Source organism: Dendrobium catenatum, unplaced genomic scaffold, assembly GCF_001605985.2.
Source record: "Dendrobium catenatum unplaced genomic scaffold, ASM160598v2 fragScaff_scaffold_246, whole genome shotgun sequence".
Taxonomy (NCBI): Eukaryota; Viridiplantae; Streptophyta; class Magnoliopsida; order Asparagales; family Orchidaceae; genus Dendrobium; species Dendrobium catenatum.
The window spans coordinates 142,122-157,466 of NW_021318708.1; the positions used below are offsets into that span (position 1 = coordinate 142,122).

The 15,345-nt window shown below is 32.6% G+C and overlaps 2 protein-coding genes across 5 annotated transcripts; both read left to right on the top strand.

Moving 5' to 3' along the window:
• Positions 1 to 646: 646 nt before the first annotated feature.
• Positions 647 to 4,533, top strand: LOC110103292 (protein transport protein Sec61 subunit alpha). Of its 2 annotated transcripts, XM_020831946.2 has the most exons (7): positions 647 to 793; positions 892 to 1,280; positions 2,106 to 2,333; positions 2,426 to 2,780; positions 2,858 to 2,982; positions 3,185 to 3,320; positions 3,955 to 4,533. In XM_020831946.2, exons 2-7 carry the CDS (start codon positions 937 to 939, stop codon positions 4,192 to 4,194), a joined length of 1,428 nt encoding a protein of 475 aa, XP_020687605.1. In that variant the 5' UTR covers positions 647 to 793; positions 892 to 936; the 3' UTR covers positions 4,195 to 4,533. The 2 variants fall into 2 exon arrangements, with proteins under 2 accessions (XP_020687605.1, XP_028549086.1); XM_028693253.1 differs by lacking the exon at positions 647 to 793 and having other exon boundaries at positions 800 to 1,280.
• Positions 4,534 to 7,745: 3,212 nt separating this feature from the next.
• Positions 7,746 to 13,641, top strand: LOC110103299 (cysteine synthase 2). Of its 3 annotated transcripts, none has more exons than XM_028693254.1 (6): positions 7,746 to 8,017; positions 8,112 to 8,186; positions 8,317 to 8,460; positions 10,115 to 10,456; positions 10,890 to 11,125; positions 12,960 to 13,641. In XM_028693254.1, the coding sequence occupies exons 1-6, from the start codon at positions 7,793 to 7,795 to the stop codon at positions 13,033 to 13,035; spliced, it is 1,098 nt and encodes a 365-aa protein (XP_028549087.1). In that variant the 5' UTR covers positions 7,746 to 7,792; the 3' UTR covers positions 13,036 to 13,641. The 3 variants fall into 3 exon arrangements, with proteins under 3 accessions (XP_028549087.1, XP_020687612.1, XP_020687611.1); XM_020831953.2 differs by lacking the exon at positions 12,960 to 13,641 and adding an exon at positions 12,404 to 12,570; XM_020831952.2 differs by having other exon boundaries at positions 7,747 to 8,017; positions 12,916 to 13,641.
• Positions 13,642 to 15,345: the final 1,704 nt, after the last annotated feature.

The window sequence follows — 15,345 nt, forward strand, 5'->3', positions numbered from 1 at the left end:
TTATTTTAGGACCTTTAAATACCCTAATTACGGAATCAGTGCACCACATAAGAGTATGTTAAGTTAATTTTGCAGTGTAATTAACAACTGAATTAATTTTGCATTTGCATTGAAATTGTATATTTTATATTGTTTATTGATCTTATTCTCTTTATCATTAATAATTTTAACAAGGGTATGTTAAGTTCTTTTTATAAAAAACCACATCTTAATTACATAATTACTCTCTTGATTAATGCTCAAAATTCGAATTTAGAATTAATTGAATTGGTGCCGTTGAAAAATATAAAACAGAAGTTACATTATTATGAATGCTGCTATTCTGCTAAAACACATTTAAAATTTTACATTTAGAGATAATTAACAGTTCTTAGACTCCTAATCCATCTAATTATTTTAAGTTATCGCCATAATTAAAGTTATTGCATTTTAGTAATTAAAACAACAAATGGTGAGATTTAAAATAAGTAAATTAAATAATTTTAAGATTTATCAATATCAAAACTATGTAATATTTTTACAGATATTTAAAAAAGATACTAAGAAGATTTCAAAATAATTTTTTAATTTAATATTAAAATTTTTAAAATTTATTTTCATCAAAATTATATCAAGATATTTTATTTTTGTTTATATTTTTTTTTTTTTTCTCCAGAGACCAGCCGTTTAGCACGACAAGCCGTGTATGTTTGCGAAACCTATCTCCGTCTCTGGGCTGCGTATTATAGTCATCTCTAACACAGGGAGAGATATATAGGGATCGTCGTCATCTCTCTCTAATTCGTCGCTGCCGGTACGCTAGGGTTTCCATTCGTTACTCCTTTTGGATCGCCTTTACCTCTTTAATTTTCTTAGATCTAGCTTTTTGGCTGCCCTTTCTAATTGTAGCAGATAGTTAGAGGCGCCTGGATTTGATTGTTGTTTGTCTGAGAAAAAATGGCGGGAGGATTTAGGGTTCTGCATCTTGTGAGGCCGTTCCTGGCGATCTTGCCGGAGGTGGAGACCGCCGATCGGAGGATTCCGTTTAGGGAGAAGGTCATCTACACCGTGATATCGCTATTTATATTTCTGGTATGCAGTCAGCTTCCCCTCTATGGCATCCACTCTACCACCGGAGCGGATCCGTTCTACTGGATGCGTGTAATTCTCGCTTCGAATCGAGGAACTGTCATGGAGCTCGGAATCACTCCGATTGTGACCTCGGGGCTGGTCATGCAGCTCCTGGCTGGATCTAAGATTATCGAGGTTGACAATAGCGTGAGAGAGGATCGAGCTCTGCTGTAAGTGATTGTTATTTTAATGCATTGTTTGGGAGTTTATTTATGTATTGCGTCCATAATTTTGCAGATGATGATTGCTAGCATGACAGGAGGTGGTTTTTTGAAAGATTCATGGTTTCTTTTTATTTTGTTTTTTAGTATTTGTGCAAACTTGTCTAATTCATAGCTAGCGTATTCAGTATTATAATTTTAAGTTTTTTTTTTCTATCGATTGACTTGACTTCCTGAGAAGATGATTGCGATCTTCTATTTGTAGAATCTTTCAAATGGATTGGAATTAAAAACATGGGATGCTGATGATATTTAGAGCGCCTTTCCTGATCTTGATTGGTGAGATGCATGATAATTATAATTTTGGGAGATTTACATACATACCACTTTATACTACTCTATTTACAGCCATCTGAACAAAATTGATTTTTTAGATACTCGATGAATAGTTAATCCATGATTAAATTTGATGAAAGTTAGTAGGCATATTTAATAATGTGACTTGTTGAATTTGAAGATTTTATAAGATATTAGGCATAAAGAGACAATTAGAAGATGATTGGTCATTTCCTCTTCAGATTAGAATGATTGGCGTGCACAAGTATTGTTTCATGTCTATGCTTCATAGCAACTCTCTACAAAGTCTTTTGTGCCTCTTTGCTGTCAGGTTGATCTTTATCTACTTGTTATATTTTTGGTAGTTCCATTTTGAGGAAAGTATCCTGAATTGATCATTCCTTTTCAAACTTCATATTAGTATGCTGAAAATCTTTGGAGTTATTTCCTTGGTTCAGTTTGCAGCTCATGAACTTATAAGAATTAGCACTTTTTCAGAAATGGTGCACAGAAATTACTCGGCATTCTAATTGCAATTGGAGAAGCAGTGGCTTATGTCCTTTCAGGGATGTATGGCAGTGTCAGCCAACTTGGTGCTGGAAATGCTATTTTAATAATCCTTCAGCTTTGCTTTGCCGGCATCATTGTCATTTGCTTAGATGAACTTCTGCAGAAGGGATATGGTCTTGGATCTGGTATTTCTCTTTTCATTGCTACCAACATTTGGTAAGCTTATTATTTTTCTAGCTTTTTTATCTTATTCAAGCACATACATAAAAGTTGCTTGTATTTTATCTGAATTGCAAATGCTCTTGCAGTGAAAATATCATTTGGAAGGCTTTCAGCCCTACCACCATTAACACTGGGAGGGGTGCTGAATTTGAAGGTGCTGTTATTGCATTGTTCCATTTGCTTATTACCCGCACAGACAAGGTCCGAGCATTGCGAGAAGCTTTTTATCGACAGAATCTCCCAAATGTGACCAACTTGCTTGCTACTGTTCTAGTTTTCCTCATTGTTATATATTTCCAAGGATTTCGTGTGGTTCTGCCAGTGAGGTCAAAGAATGCCCGGGGACAGCAAGGCTCTTATCCTATCAAACTATTTTATACATCTAACATGCCTATTATATTACAGTCAGCACTTGTTTCAAACTTGTATTTTATTTCACAGGTATGTAGTTATCTCAACTTTTCGTTGTCAGCGGTTACCAATTCTGAAAAACTGTAATATCTTTTTCCTTGTTGTAGTTGCTTTATAGGAGATACAGTGGAAATTTCCTTGTAAAATTGCTCGGCATATGGAAGGAATCTGAATATACTGGTCAATCTGTCCCTGTTGGTGGCATTGCCTATTACATTACAGCGCCATCAAGGTGATTTCTAGATCTTACAGATTCAGTTCTCTTACATCTTAAATTAGAATATGCTTTAACTTGTTTTGTCTATAGTATTTCTCTTGCCATGCTAGCATGTATTTATTTCGCTGTTGATCGTACAACATGCAACACTTTATTGGCAGTTATGCTCTATTTTTCATGTTATTTATGTGGTCCTTTTGTTTGAACTGTGGCACAGTTTGGCAGATATGGCTGCAAATCCATTCCATGCTCTCTTTTACATAGTTTTTATGCTGTCGGCTTGTGCACTGTTCTCAAAGACTTGGATTGAAGTTTCTGGATCATCAGCAAGAGATGTGGCCAAGCAGCTTAAGGTATGATTGTAGCCTTCATTTATTTCTGATCATAATTTGTTTTTATATGTTGATAGAAAATGAATTCAACTGGTTATTTTCCAGGCATATAATTGTTTGATCAGCATGAAAATTAAATATGTATACTTTTCTACTGTCTCTTTTTTTACTCCTTGTGGGTGGGAGGTTTTATGTTTCTAGATCACTATTTTCTATGCTTATTAAGGACTATTTTGTTTAGGATATATCTTTAAGAGACTTTATGTAGAGAAATTTTTATATTATCTTAAATGAATGACTTGATATCATAGATTTAAAAATGGCACTGGCATCTATAGACAAATGTTCTATTCACTGATTGCCATGTTTATTTCTGAGCTAAAATGTCTGTACCTGGTCTTTAAAGGCCTCTTATGAATCAAGCTTGTGACAATTTATAATGCAGCTGTAAAGAAGTGCTTTACCTTTTATCTCTTGTTTTCTGAAGCTTTAATTGTACCCATATAATCTTTTAATCACAAGAAAACTGTTCTTTGTTTCACTATGTATTTTTTTTTTCATTGAAAAGGCTTACCAACTTTAGCTTGTTTATTAAAACAACTTTAATTTGTTTTAACAATATTGTGAGATTACATATTGTTTTTCTATCTTCTAGGAACAACAAATGGTGATGCCAGGTCATCGAGAATCCAATCTACAGAAGGAACTAAACCGTTACATTCCAACTGCTGCTGCATTTGGAGGTATGTGCATTGGAGCTTTGACAGTCCTTGCAGATTTCATGGGAGCAATAGGCTCTGGAACCGGTATTCTTCTTGCCGTAACTATCATATATCAATATTTTGAGACCTTTGAGAAAGAGAGAGCCACCGAACTTGGTTTCTTTGGTCTCTAAACTCTGCCAGCAGGTTTGATAGCCTTAAAACGCTGAGCCTTTTCTTTAATGTTTTTCCTTGCCGAACCAGTCAGGCAACATAGGTATAAAACCTTTTAAAATGAGGCTTAGAATTATTACAGTTTTATTTCATGATTGTAAGCAATTAATTGCCCTTATTAGCACTGTTGATTTGAGTAGCTTTACATTTCTGCAAGTCATTTCAAATTGTAGGCACAAACTCAAGGTATTTGATGTTCCAACTTTTTGGCATTTCCTGTAATTGTGGAATTACTGCTTCGTTTTGTAGACATCACCATCTTTTTACATTATGATAGTTGAATATGCTTTTTGATTGCATGGCTATGGAAAGTTATTGGCTCTAGCAAGTTTACTTTTGAACAATGTAATTATTTTATTCTATTAAGATGGTAATTTAACATGAATTGAAAACTATATGTCATGAGTAATTTACCTGTTTAAGTTTTGCATTCTTTTTGCTGCTTAGATTGATCTTTTGAAGGAAGGTCCATTTTATCTTTTGCGCTGTGTTGGAATGCTTGAAAATCCAGAGGGGGACAAAATTGAAAAAGTTGAAATCAATATTTGTGTCTTCAGTCGTAGAAATTATTATGTGAAGACGTCGAATACAGTTTACTGTCCGGAGACCAATCAGAATGCATTATGTCAGCAATATCGAGCCGTTGTACCAAACAAAGTGGGGATGTGGCGCATTATGGTTGATCTTCAGACGACGTTCGGCATCCTTACTGAATAATTAATCCTTCAGTGGACCCATATATTGTTGAACTGTTTGAATGATTTTCAATTCCTTCCGCACCCCTCAACTGTCCTTCAATCAAAATAAAGCTCGAACGTGATCTAAAATTTAAAGTATTGTTCAAACATATTTATCAGTTTAACTTAGGCCATAAATTTGAGTTTATTTGAGCATGATAAATTATATGTTTGATGTAAATTATTTAATATAATATAGTCCTATTATGACATATAACTGAATTTAAAAACTTTAATAGAAATAATTAGATAATACTGTTTGATGCTTCATCATATTTATGGGATAAATAATTATGACTTTTAAATTTCATATTATATAAAATATACGATAAGTCATTATTAATTATTAATTTTTTTGGTGGTGCCGCTTAGTCAGTCTATTCTATATGATGACGCTGTAAGTAAAACAAATCAAACGGCAGATGCCATGTTGCGGGGATTTCACGTATGTTGTTGTTGTTGCGTGCATATTCTTCCAAGCAAATTGTCTTAGCAGCTTTTTGAAGACTTCGGCCGGTTCTTGGTATATGTTGTAGTTGTATATTATGAATTATTGGGCAATGGTCCCTTCTTAAGCGAAAATTATTAGGTCCGGATATTTAATTAAAATTTGTCATGTGGATTGTATTTTGACTGCGTTTTATATATACTTTACCTGCGCTTTCACTACGATTTTTTACTGCGCTTTGACTGTGCTTTTTGACTTCGCTTTACCTGCATTTTACATGCCCTTTTGGCGTGCTTGATTTAAATTTTTGCGGACACGTGTGTATTCTACATGTCAGTATTTTATTGGACACCGGATATATCTAATAATTTTCCCTTCTGAAGGGCTTACGATGGATTGAGCATGGGAGAGGTAACAAGATTTTTTTTTTTTTTTAAGGAGCATAAGCCGAATATTTTTAAAAAAAAAAAATAAAAATAAAAGTTTTAATATAAAATATAAAATATAAAGATATGTTGATTAAAAACTTACAATTACAATTAAGAATGAAATGTATAATTTCTTCATCTGAGTTTCATTTTTTTGCAAGTATTGTATGATCATTTTGAAAAATTATGATAGCTGGTTGGGTCGTTGATGTACAATTACAGTTAAGAATTAGGTTGCAACTTGTGACTTGCCTTTGTTAATCTAAAGTAGACGGGTCGTTGATGTGCTCTCTCTATGAACTTGATGAACAACGAGATGTCAATGGTAGGCGATGGTATAGGTTCAATAATGGTCAGCATATGAGTGGGCGGTCCGACGATTGTCCGTAACCGGGCGATAGTTCTTGGGTAGAACTTTAAGATCCTTGAAACATCAAAACTCTCTCGAATCTCCAGCCATAGGGACCAAGCACCCTGAAAAGATGAAGAGTGGGTTTATTTATAAATTTTGAGAGTGACATGACTCATAAATATGAAGAAGATTCAAGATAAATCTGGAGTGCTCTATCGAATAGCCTATATAGATTCCCTTGATCATAGAGCTTTCATAAAGCATTAAAAATTCTTAATGATGTCAGAATTCAACGATCTTGAGCTCCTTGGATTCCTTTCGTTGAGCTGCTCGATTTGATTATAAGCATGTCATATTTAAAGATCACTTAATCATCCAATTAATGCTTTGAATCTTTCAAATATGCTTCGACCACTTGAATTGGATCCATTTGGGCTCAATTGGATTTATTTCGTTGCCGTTGGGTTCGTCTCCTTGAGGTGCTCAATTTGATTATAATTTTGTTGAAATTGAAGTTCTGATAGTACTGAATTTAAAAATGATATTTTATTTGCAATGTAAAATAAATAAAATAAAATTGTTAGTTTTAAATATATTTCTTCTGTATATGCAATCAGATGAGAGTGCCAAAAATGATTATCACATTTTGGATTTAGCCTAAAATAGGTTTAGGCTAGCAATTAAGTAGAGCTTAAAATCCTAAATGCAACTGATCTCAACTTGAATTGCTTAAAAAAAATGCTGTCTAATTTTTTGCGAAGGAACGAATTTTATATTATCATAATAATATTAAAAAAATTTATTTTTTTATACGAATGGATTTTGGATAAGCCACACCAAAGAGTATAGCTTCGTTTGGTTGTCCATAAATTTTTCTGTTTACGATTTCAATCGTTGAAAAGTTACTATTTTAATGATTGTTTATGCCACTTTTTCAAAACACCTTTTGGTATAACTCTAAATTTTCGTCGATTTGAGAAGAAAAAAAATTCTGCTTCTCGTTATAGTACCACCGTTTAAAAATGAAAAAAACGTCGGGGGAAACAAAATGAAGCCTATATTACCTAAGCAGTAAAAATATTAAAATAAATCCTTCGCATTTAATTTATTACAATTAATCAATTAATAAGTCATTAAATTATAATTACTTGGAATATTGTCTTATATTAATTATGATGTAATATACTTTCTAACAAATTATTAATTATCATTATTATTATTAATCAATCAAATAAATTAGGTGTCAAATTACTAATTAAAACTAAATTAGTTATAATAACTAAAATTAATTAATCAAAAATATCACTTACTATGATATTATTTGTGATGTAGAGATTATGTAGAAGTTGTTGAATTAAAATAATTTAATAATTTAATAATTAACTAATTGATAAATAATTAAATTATAAAATCTTATTTTAATAAAAATATGAAATAAATAGTCAAATAATCATCAGAAATATATCAATTCCTATTATGCCAAATAATTTTTTAGATTTAACTATATAAGAATCTATCAAATATGGATTTACAGAATTTATTTACTAAATACTATTGAGAAAATCCTACTTGCGGCGAAATAGAAAGAAAGAGATGGCAACAGAGAAACCGGCCGGACTCTTTGCCGCCGCGGCTCTCTCCATAGCCCTCGTCTCCTACCTTCTCTTTTCCCACCAAACCTCGGCCATTCTTCCATGGAGAAAAGCTCCCCGCAAATGCCCTCGCAGGAAACGCAAGGAAAGGAGGGGCCTTGTCGAAGCCATCGGAAACACGCCTCTAATCCGAATCAATAGTCTCTCCGACGCCACGGGGTGCGAGGTTAACTACTCTTTTCCCAATTTCTTCAGTTTCAATTCTTCGATTTGTTCCGTTCTTAACTAAAGATGCCAATTTTTTTTCATCTTTTTCATAGATTCTCGGGAAAGCTGAGTTTTTGAACCCTGGGGGCAGCATTAAGGATCGCGTCGCGGTTAAAATTATTGAGGAGGTGAAATGCCCGGCCTTGTTACTTGTTAGAGTTTTCCAGTAGTTTTAAGAATTATGAGAAATAACCAAGCTAATTGCCATGTGTGGTTTCTGTTTAGCCTTAATTTATTCTTTACAAACTGGAAATGTAGGCTCTGGAGTCTGGAGCTCTTGTGGAAGGTGGCATAGTGACCGAGGGGAGTGCTGGAAGTACTGCTATAAGCCTGGCCACTGTTGCTCCTGCGTATGGATGCAAATGCCATGTTGTCATCCCAGATGATGCGGCTGCTGAAAAGGTTTGATTACATTCATGATCATAGTTTTATCATCTGCAATTGTTGTCATGAATCATGATCCTTGAACTCTGGTTTGGCTATTATTTGTTGCTTCCCGACCTATTGATGCCTGTCACTAGGGGTGTAAATAAGTTGAGTCGAGTCGAGTGTCTACCTAATCGAGCTAAGCTTGTTTAGCTGTTACTAAGCTCGAAATTAAATAAATGCAGTAAAACCCTACATGCTATCCAATTATTCTATATCAATATCAAAATAGTATCTTAATCACGTGCTCAGTATATCTGATGTAGAAGTAGATGTGTAAGTGATGTTGAGTTGGAAATTACACATGCGTGAACAGAGATTGATAATTAATTAACTCCCAATGAACTTAAATGATATTATTTATGTTAAGATTAAGTTCTGGTCTTCACATTTCAAATTAACGATGACAATTTGATCATAATATGAATAGGGCAGTTAAATAAAATCACAACTAGATCACTGACCGTGAGTTCTTCTCGATTCTTAGCAAAAGCGATTTTTAAGACCGAACGAGTCGGACGATTGATTCACAGTCAAACCGTCCAGTTCAATCCAGTTTATTTATTTAGCTGACCAGACTGTTGATGGAAAAGAAATTTATTTGAATTTCAATAGAATTGATGCTCTATATAGATAGATACCAACAATAGTGAGTTCTTCTCGATTCTTAGCAAAAGCGATTTTATCTTTAAGACCGAACGCATCGGACGATTGATTCACAGTCAAACCGGCCAGTTCAATCCAGTTTATTTATTTAGCTGGCTACTATGTTTAGTGTAGTCATCATCAGCTCTTTCCTTTTGTTGAGACTGTTGATGGAAAAGAAATTTATTTGAATTTCAATAGAATTGATGACTCTATATAGATAGATACCAACAATATAATAGGAAAAAAATAACATTAGGTATATTCTTAATTAAGATAATATAGTATATAATAATTGTATAATTAATTATAGAATCTCTTCATTATTAATATTTCAATCTGGTATGATAACACCCTTATTGATGTCCAATTTACTACAGGAACTGATAATCTGAAATTTACTGCAGGAACTGATAATCTGAAATTTAGTAGTATTGTTAATATTAAACATCCATTAAATTATAAGAATCTGATCCTTGAATCAAAATGATCATCACTGTCTTGACCAATTGGGACGCAGCCTTACATGCTATCTTGTACTGGCATTTTTTTAAATATTGTCTAACCGTTACATGCTATTTTATATACTATGGTTCTTACTTTTGTTGTATGCGAAAGAATTCTATATTTATTGGAGAAGTTATAATTTGCCCTTAGTACAAATTTTTGAAGGAAACTGATTCAATTCCTAAATTTGGAGTGAAAAAAAGGATATTATCAGAAACCTACATGCTGATTAAACATAATTTTCTAATTTATTCAGTTTCATGTTGAAATGTTCTCAGTGTAAAGTTAAAAACAGCAAAGATAACAAAATTATGATGCTAATTCAGAGTTCAGACATATAGAACAAATTTTCATCCTTTTTTGAGGATACAATTAGTCAAAGTAATATGCTCAATGCAAATTTAGAAGCATAAATCTGTGTAAATTCTTCTCTATAAAATCTTTCCCCCTCTAGCTAATACTGGATTTTTGTTACCAGGCTCAAATTATTGAGGCTTTAGGAGCGAATGTAGAAAGAGTAAGACCAGTTTCCATTACACACAGAGACCACTTTGTTAATGTTGCCAGGAGGAGGGCCTTGGAGGCGAATAAATTGGCTGCAAAACTTGGAGAAGCTTCTGAAATCAAAGACAATGGCATGTCAAAAGACTACTCAAAAGGAGGTTTCTTTGCTGATCAGTTTGAAAATTTAGCAAACTTCCGTGCCCATTATGAGGGCACTGGTCCTGAGATATGGGAACAGACAGAAGGGAATTTGGATGCCTTTGTAGCTGCTGCTGGAACTGGTGGAACGGTTGCAGGAGTTTCACGATATCTTAAGGTTTCAGTATAAATTCATATACCTTTAGACTCTGTTTGGTTTGAAGGAATTGAAAGAGAGAAATTTAGAAGGAAATGGAAATATATATGGTAAAGGAATTAAATTGAAATGAGTTTTCACTCACTTATTTGGTTGAGGAGAAATTAATTGCAATTTCTTTTTCCCCATTTTGTCTGTTGACATGAAATATAGTTTTTGTTTCTTAGTCACTTTGATAACTCAATAAATTCTCTAGTGTTGTTTTTCCATTTGTTTGCATTTATTATATATAAATTCAATTTTCTACTAAGCACATTGGAGCCAAACCTCTAATATGAAAATATGAAGTAAAATATATTTGCATTCTCCTGAATTCCCTTAAACCAAACAGGCCCTTAGTATTTAACCTGTTTAGATTGGCATTAACGTTGGTCACCTATTGTTCTTACTGCAGGAAAAGAATCCTAATGTGAAATGTTTTCTAATTGATCCACCTGGATCTGGACTGTTTAATAGGGTCACTAGAGGAGTTCTGTACACAAAAGAGGAGGCTGAAGGCCGCAGGCTCAAGAATCCTTTTGACACCATCACTGAAGGAATTGGAATCAACAGATTGACAAAGAACTTTTTGATGGCAGATTTAGATGGGGCTTATCGAGGCACTGATAAGGAAGCTGTCGAAATGTCCAGGTGAGTACAAATTATAAAATATAGGTGCTGATGCTTGAAGCTTGAAACTCACTCAAAACATTCTCAAGTAGAATTTTAGTTCTGCCAAATACTAACAAGACAATAACAAATGATGTAAAAAAAATTAGAGATAATGAATAAAAGAACCAAAAAAAGAAAAGTCAAGTTTTATATTGATACAAGGAGATGACTTCCCCTTGGAATTAAATAGTTGCACTTGTACCACACTCAAATTACACATCCAACATTTGCATGCACAATATTAAAAAATATAAGTAAAAAACTTTATTTAATGAAATTTATTTTAGCAAAGAAAATATCATGATTTATGTATGTAACTCTTAAACTTTAGGATTTAGATACATATCACTCACAAATCAAAAATATAATAAAAAACAACACCTCCCGTTTCACCCTATCTATGGATGAAAATGAACCGAGTCAAGTTGAGTACTATATTGTTTAAGTCCATTCATTTATTTTCTTATCTAGATTGAGTCAAGCATGAACATGATCTAGGTTTTAAAATCAATTTTGTTTGTTAATTTCTTATCGAGTTCAAGCCGAAATCAAGCTTTAATTAAGTGTAACTAATTATATGTTTGACACTAATAATTTATGCATGTAGTCTAATTGCTAGGCATAATTAGATTTATAGATTTTTATAAAAAATAACATAATTCATTAGGGGTTATTTGATTTATTTATTGAAGTTTAAAAAATAATAAAAAAATGTTTAAATAAATCTATCTAGCTATTTATTTAAAATTTTCATATACATATGCATTTAATAATATATAATTTTTAAAACATATAAGCTATAAGAAATTTAATAGAATATAATATAGAATAAGTCATCAAATAAAAAAATTAAACCATCAGTAAATGAGCCTCTTACTATATTGTTTAGCAAGTTACTATTAAACAACAAACGAGCATGTTCACAAACATGATTGAACAAGCGAGCCAGTGTTCAAACTTCTTCATTTATATGGCAAGTTTTAAAATTTTGTGCAAGCTTATTTGATTATGTAAATAAACAAATATAAACGAAGATTATGTAAACGAGTATGAAGTTGTTTATTAAGTGCACTTGTTGGCTTACAGCCCTAACCAGTCAATGCACCATTGGTCTCGTCACCCTTTATTGTCAGTAACATCACCCCTTCACTCATCGTCATTCACTGTTAAGCCTCTTGCCCTCATGTTTCCTCTTTTATCTTGATCTCTCTCTCTTTCTCTTTGCTTATTATCCTCTTTCGCTCCTGCTGAAAGAAGTCGTGGAAGAGCTTGCTAAACGAGGCCTCCACGTGTCGGGTGACTTGCTAAGAAGAAGAGGAAGCCACGCATGAGCTCGTTGGGAGAATGCATTGCTATGCCCAACAATGTGCTCGATGAGCTTCGTTGACTCTCTTAATGGAGTCCTAGATGATGTAAATGATAAATTTTAGATATTGAATATGTAATTCTTTATGTTTTTGTGTTTTAAGTGTCATTTATATTATTTAACTTCTTGGAATATCTATTTATAAACTCCTCATCATCTAAGCAATAATACATTTGATTATCCTATATTTACAATAAATCACCTGTTAGAACTTTCACCAGTTTTTTGTGTCACTTGTTAGAACTTACAAACATTTTTTAATGTTCTGTGTAATGCATTAATTTGATTTGATCTTCAATTAGTTATCTCATACTTCTATCTCTTAAAATGATCACACTTTTTTATTTTTTTGGCATCATCCATAAATTTCCTTTCAACCTGTAATGTTTAAACATGTTATCAGGTATCTTCTTAAAAATGATGGTCTTTTCATTGGAAGCTCTTCAGCTATGAACTGCATTGGAGCTGTTCGAGCAGCACGGGCTTTAGGACCTGGGCACACAATAGTAACTATATTATGTGACAGTGGGATAAGGCATCTCAGCAAGTTCTACAATACCCAATATCTAACTGATCTTGGCCTAGCACCAAATGCAACCGCTCTGGAGTTTCTTGATCATCCTTAAGACAATACTAAGCCGAGAGTCCTTCCTTAGCTTAATTGAGCTCAAAAGCTTATTCCAGTAGATTGGTGAGGAAACTTGCAGTGCAACATTGGAGTTTTCTTGTTTTTGCGGTGCAAGAGTTGAGCATGGCGGGGATTGTGAATTGCTGGACCGCTGCTCGAGTAGAAAAATTATTTTGTGCGGATATCGGATGTCGTCCGGAAGCGAATCAAAGCATGCTACTTCACTTTTTGCTGTGTACCACGGTTGTATATCGTGTCTGTGTACCCGTTGTGTACCGGGTGTCATGGTGTGCTCTGATTCGCCTCCAGACAGTCCGTTGTCCGCACAGAATAATTTCTCGCTCCAGTGAGCCTATTAATTGTAATATAGCCTGGTCTTTTGATATCTTGGTCCGCAGAGCTTGCTATTCTCAAGCGTATTCTTATATGGGCATACAATATGAAAATAGGAAATTGCTTGTTTAATTTGCACTCTTTATGAAATTACATGCGTTGGTATAAGTGAATTTTCTTAAATTTTTTGGTGTTCATTTTATAAATCATTTTCACCATAGTATTCTAGAACTATTTTAATATTTAATTAATATTTTTTCAGAATTTTTATAGTTGTACATTTTAAGATTTAAGTAGTTTTATATAAAATTTTAATAAAAATTAAATAACTTCAATAATCATCAATATATCCTTAAGATATTTTGCGAGTTTTTTTTAAGTATTAAAGAAACTATCAAAGTTTGAGAGCACTGTACCAATACTATAAATGTTATATGTTGTCATACTTTGTGATTCATGCACGTTGAACTGTAAATTCTATTATTTTTGTCATACATGCAAATTTTTTATATATTAATGTAAAATGATAACTGCCCGTACTTATTTAAGTATTGATAATTCTATTTATATATGTTGCAAAATAATTGTTCAAGGAAATGTTAACTTGTTTGTATAAGGGCTTGTGTAATATAACTATTTATAGAGAGGTATAAGGGCTTAGATAAATAAATTATATTATAGCAAGGAGGTATAAGAGTCTGAATGAGTAGTTAACTTAATGTCAGAATGCATAAGATAGGCATAAGAGATTAAGGTTTTGTTTGTGACAGCTTTTGATCATTGCTTTTTATCTGTTTTTAAGAAATTTTTGTACTAAAAAGTTGTTTTATAAAGCAATAAGAAAATTATCCCAAATGAAGCTCGTGTGTATATATGAACACTTCGGATATATAAAAAAAAAGTTTACGGCATTTTTATCATCTTATTATAATGCAATGATTTTGAGAGGATATAATGCTTATAGTACAATTTAAGAAGTGTTTTGTTTATACTAAATTTTATATTGATATCATGGACTTAATAGAGTGATTGACATGTTAAAACACTATATTTAGTATAAATGTTTGTGTATACTATTTTATGTTTTTTTTTTTTACTTGTAAAATGCTTTATTGTTTACAATATGATAAGAGATTGGACTATTTATATTCTTTTTGTCTAATAGATTATAAATTTTTATAGGTTTCATGTAACCTACTAAGTTGTTGATGCTTATCCCTACTTTATCTGAATGTGTTGATTTCAAGGAAGAAAAATGGAAGGAGCAAGTTGATTAGAGGTAGAGGTTGCAAGTTTATATTTATAGGTACGCCTTGTTAGACTATAGTTATATATTTTGCAATTATAGTGATATTATATTATCATGAATAAAAGAATGTGTATCATGCTTATTATATATGGACACTTTTGATTATTATAGTCTCATGATATGAACGGAAAGGATGTTGATGATTTCTACTTTATTATATTTTTGAGGATATATTAGTGCCTATATGTTCTAATAAAAAAATTCCTTTCAATTATTGTGCATCCAACCTGATTAGCAACATTGGGAAGTTAATTGGAGGAGCAAATGATCTCCAATATTTTTACGCTTCTAGTCAAATCAATTATCTCAATGAGGCAATCCAATTAGCCTAAATTCCTCATATTCCACATTATTAAGACAACTAAATTTCGAAAGAATAGTCTATGATTGAGGGAGATAATATAGGTCGTTCGATGAAGTGTTCCAAATTTGGAGGATGTGTTTATAGGGCATGTAACTCTAAAAAATCTTTAAATAGTATCCTACACCTTGCTGAAGAGAGGGCTTGAACTATTAATTTGAGATTCAAGAGAGTTAAGAGGCTTGAAGTGTAATGCCCCATA

Bases quoted from the DNA above. Each gene is read 5' to 3' on its own strand.
- LOC110103292 (XM_020831946.2), top strand. From the start codon at position 937: ATGGCGGGAGGATTTAGGGTTCTGCATCTTGTGAGGCCGTTCCTGGCG. The intron at 2,781-2,857 runs GTATGTAGTTAT...TCCTTGTTGTAG, and splicing joins ACTTGTATTTTATTTCACAG to TTGCTTTATAGGAGATACAG. The intron at 2,983-3,184 runs GTGATTTCTAGA...ACTGTGGCACAG, and splicing joins TACATTACAGCGCCATCAAG to TTTGGCAGATATGGCTGCAA.
- LOC110103299 (XM_020831952.2), top strand. From the start codon at position 7,793: ATGGCAACAGAGAAACCGGCCGGACTCTTTGCCGCCGCGGCTCTCTCC. The intron at 8,018-8,111 runs GTTAACTACTCT...TCTTTTTCATAG, and splicing joins CCGACGCCACGGGGTGCGAG to ATTCTCGGGAAAGCTGAGTT. The intron at 8,461-10,114 runs GTTTGATTACAT...TTTTGTTACCAG, and splicing joins ATGATGCGGCTGCTGAAAAG to GCTCAAATTATTGAGGCTTT.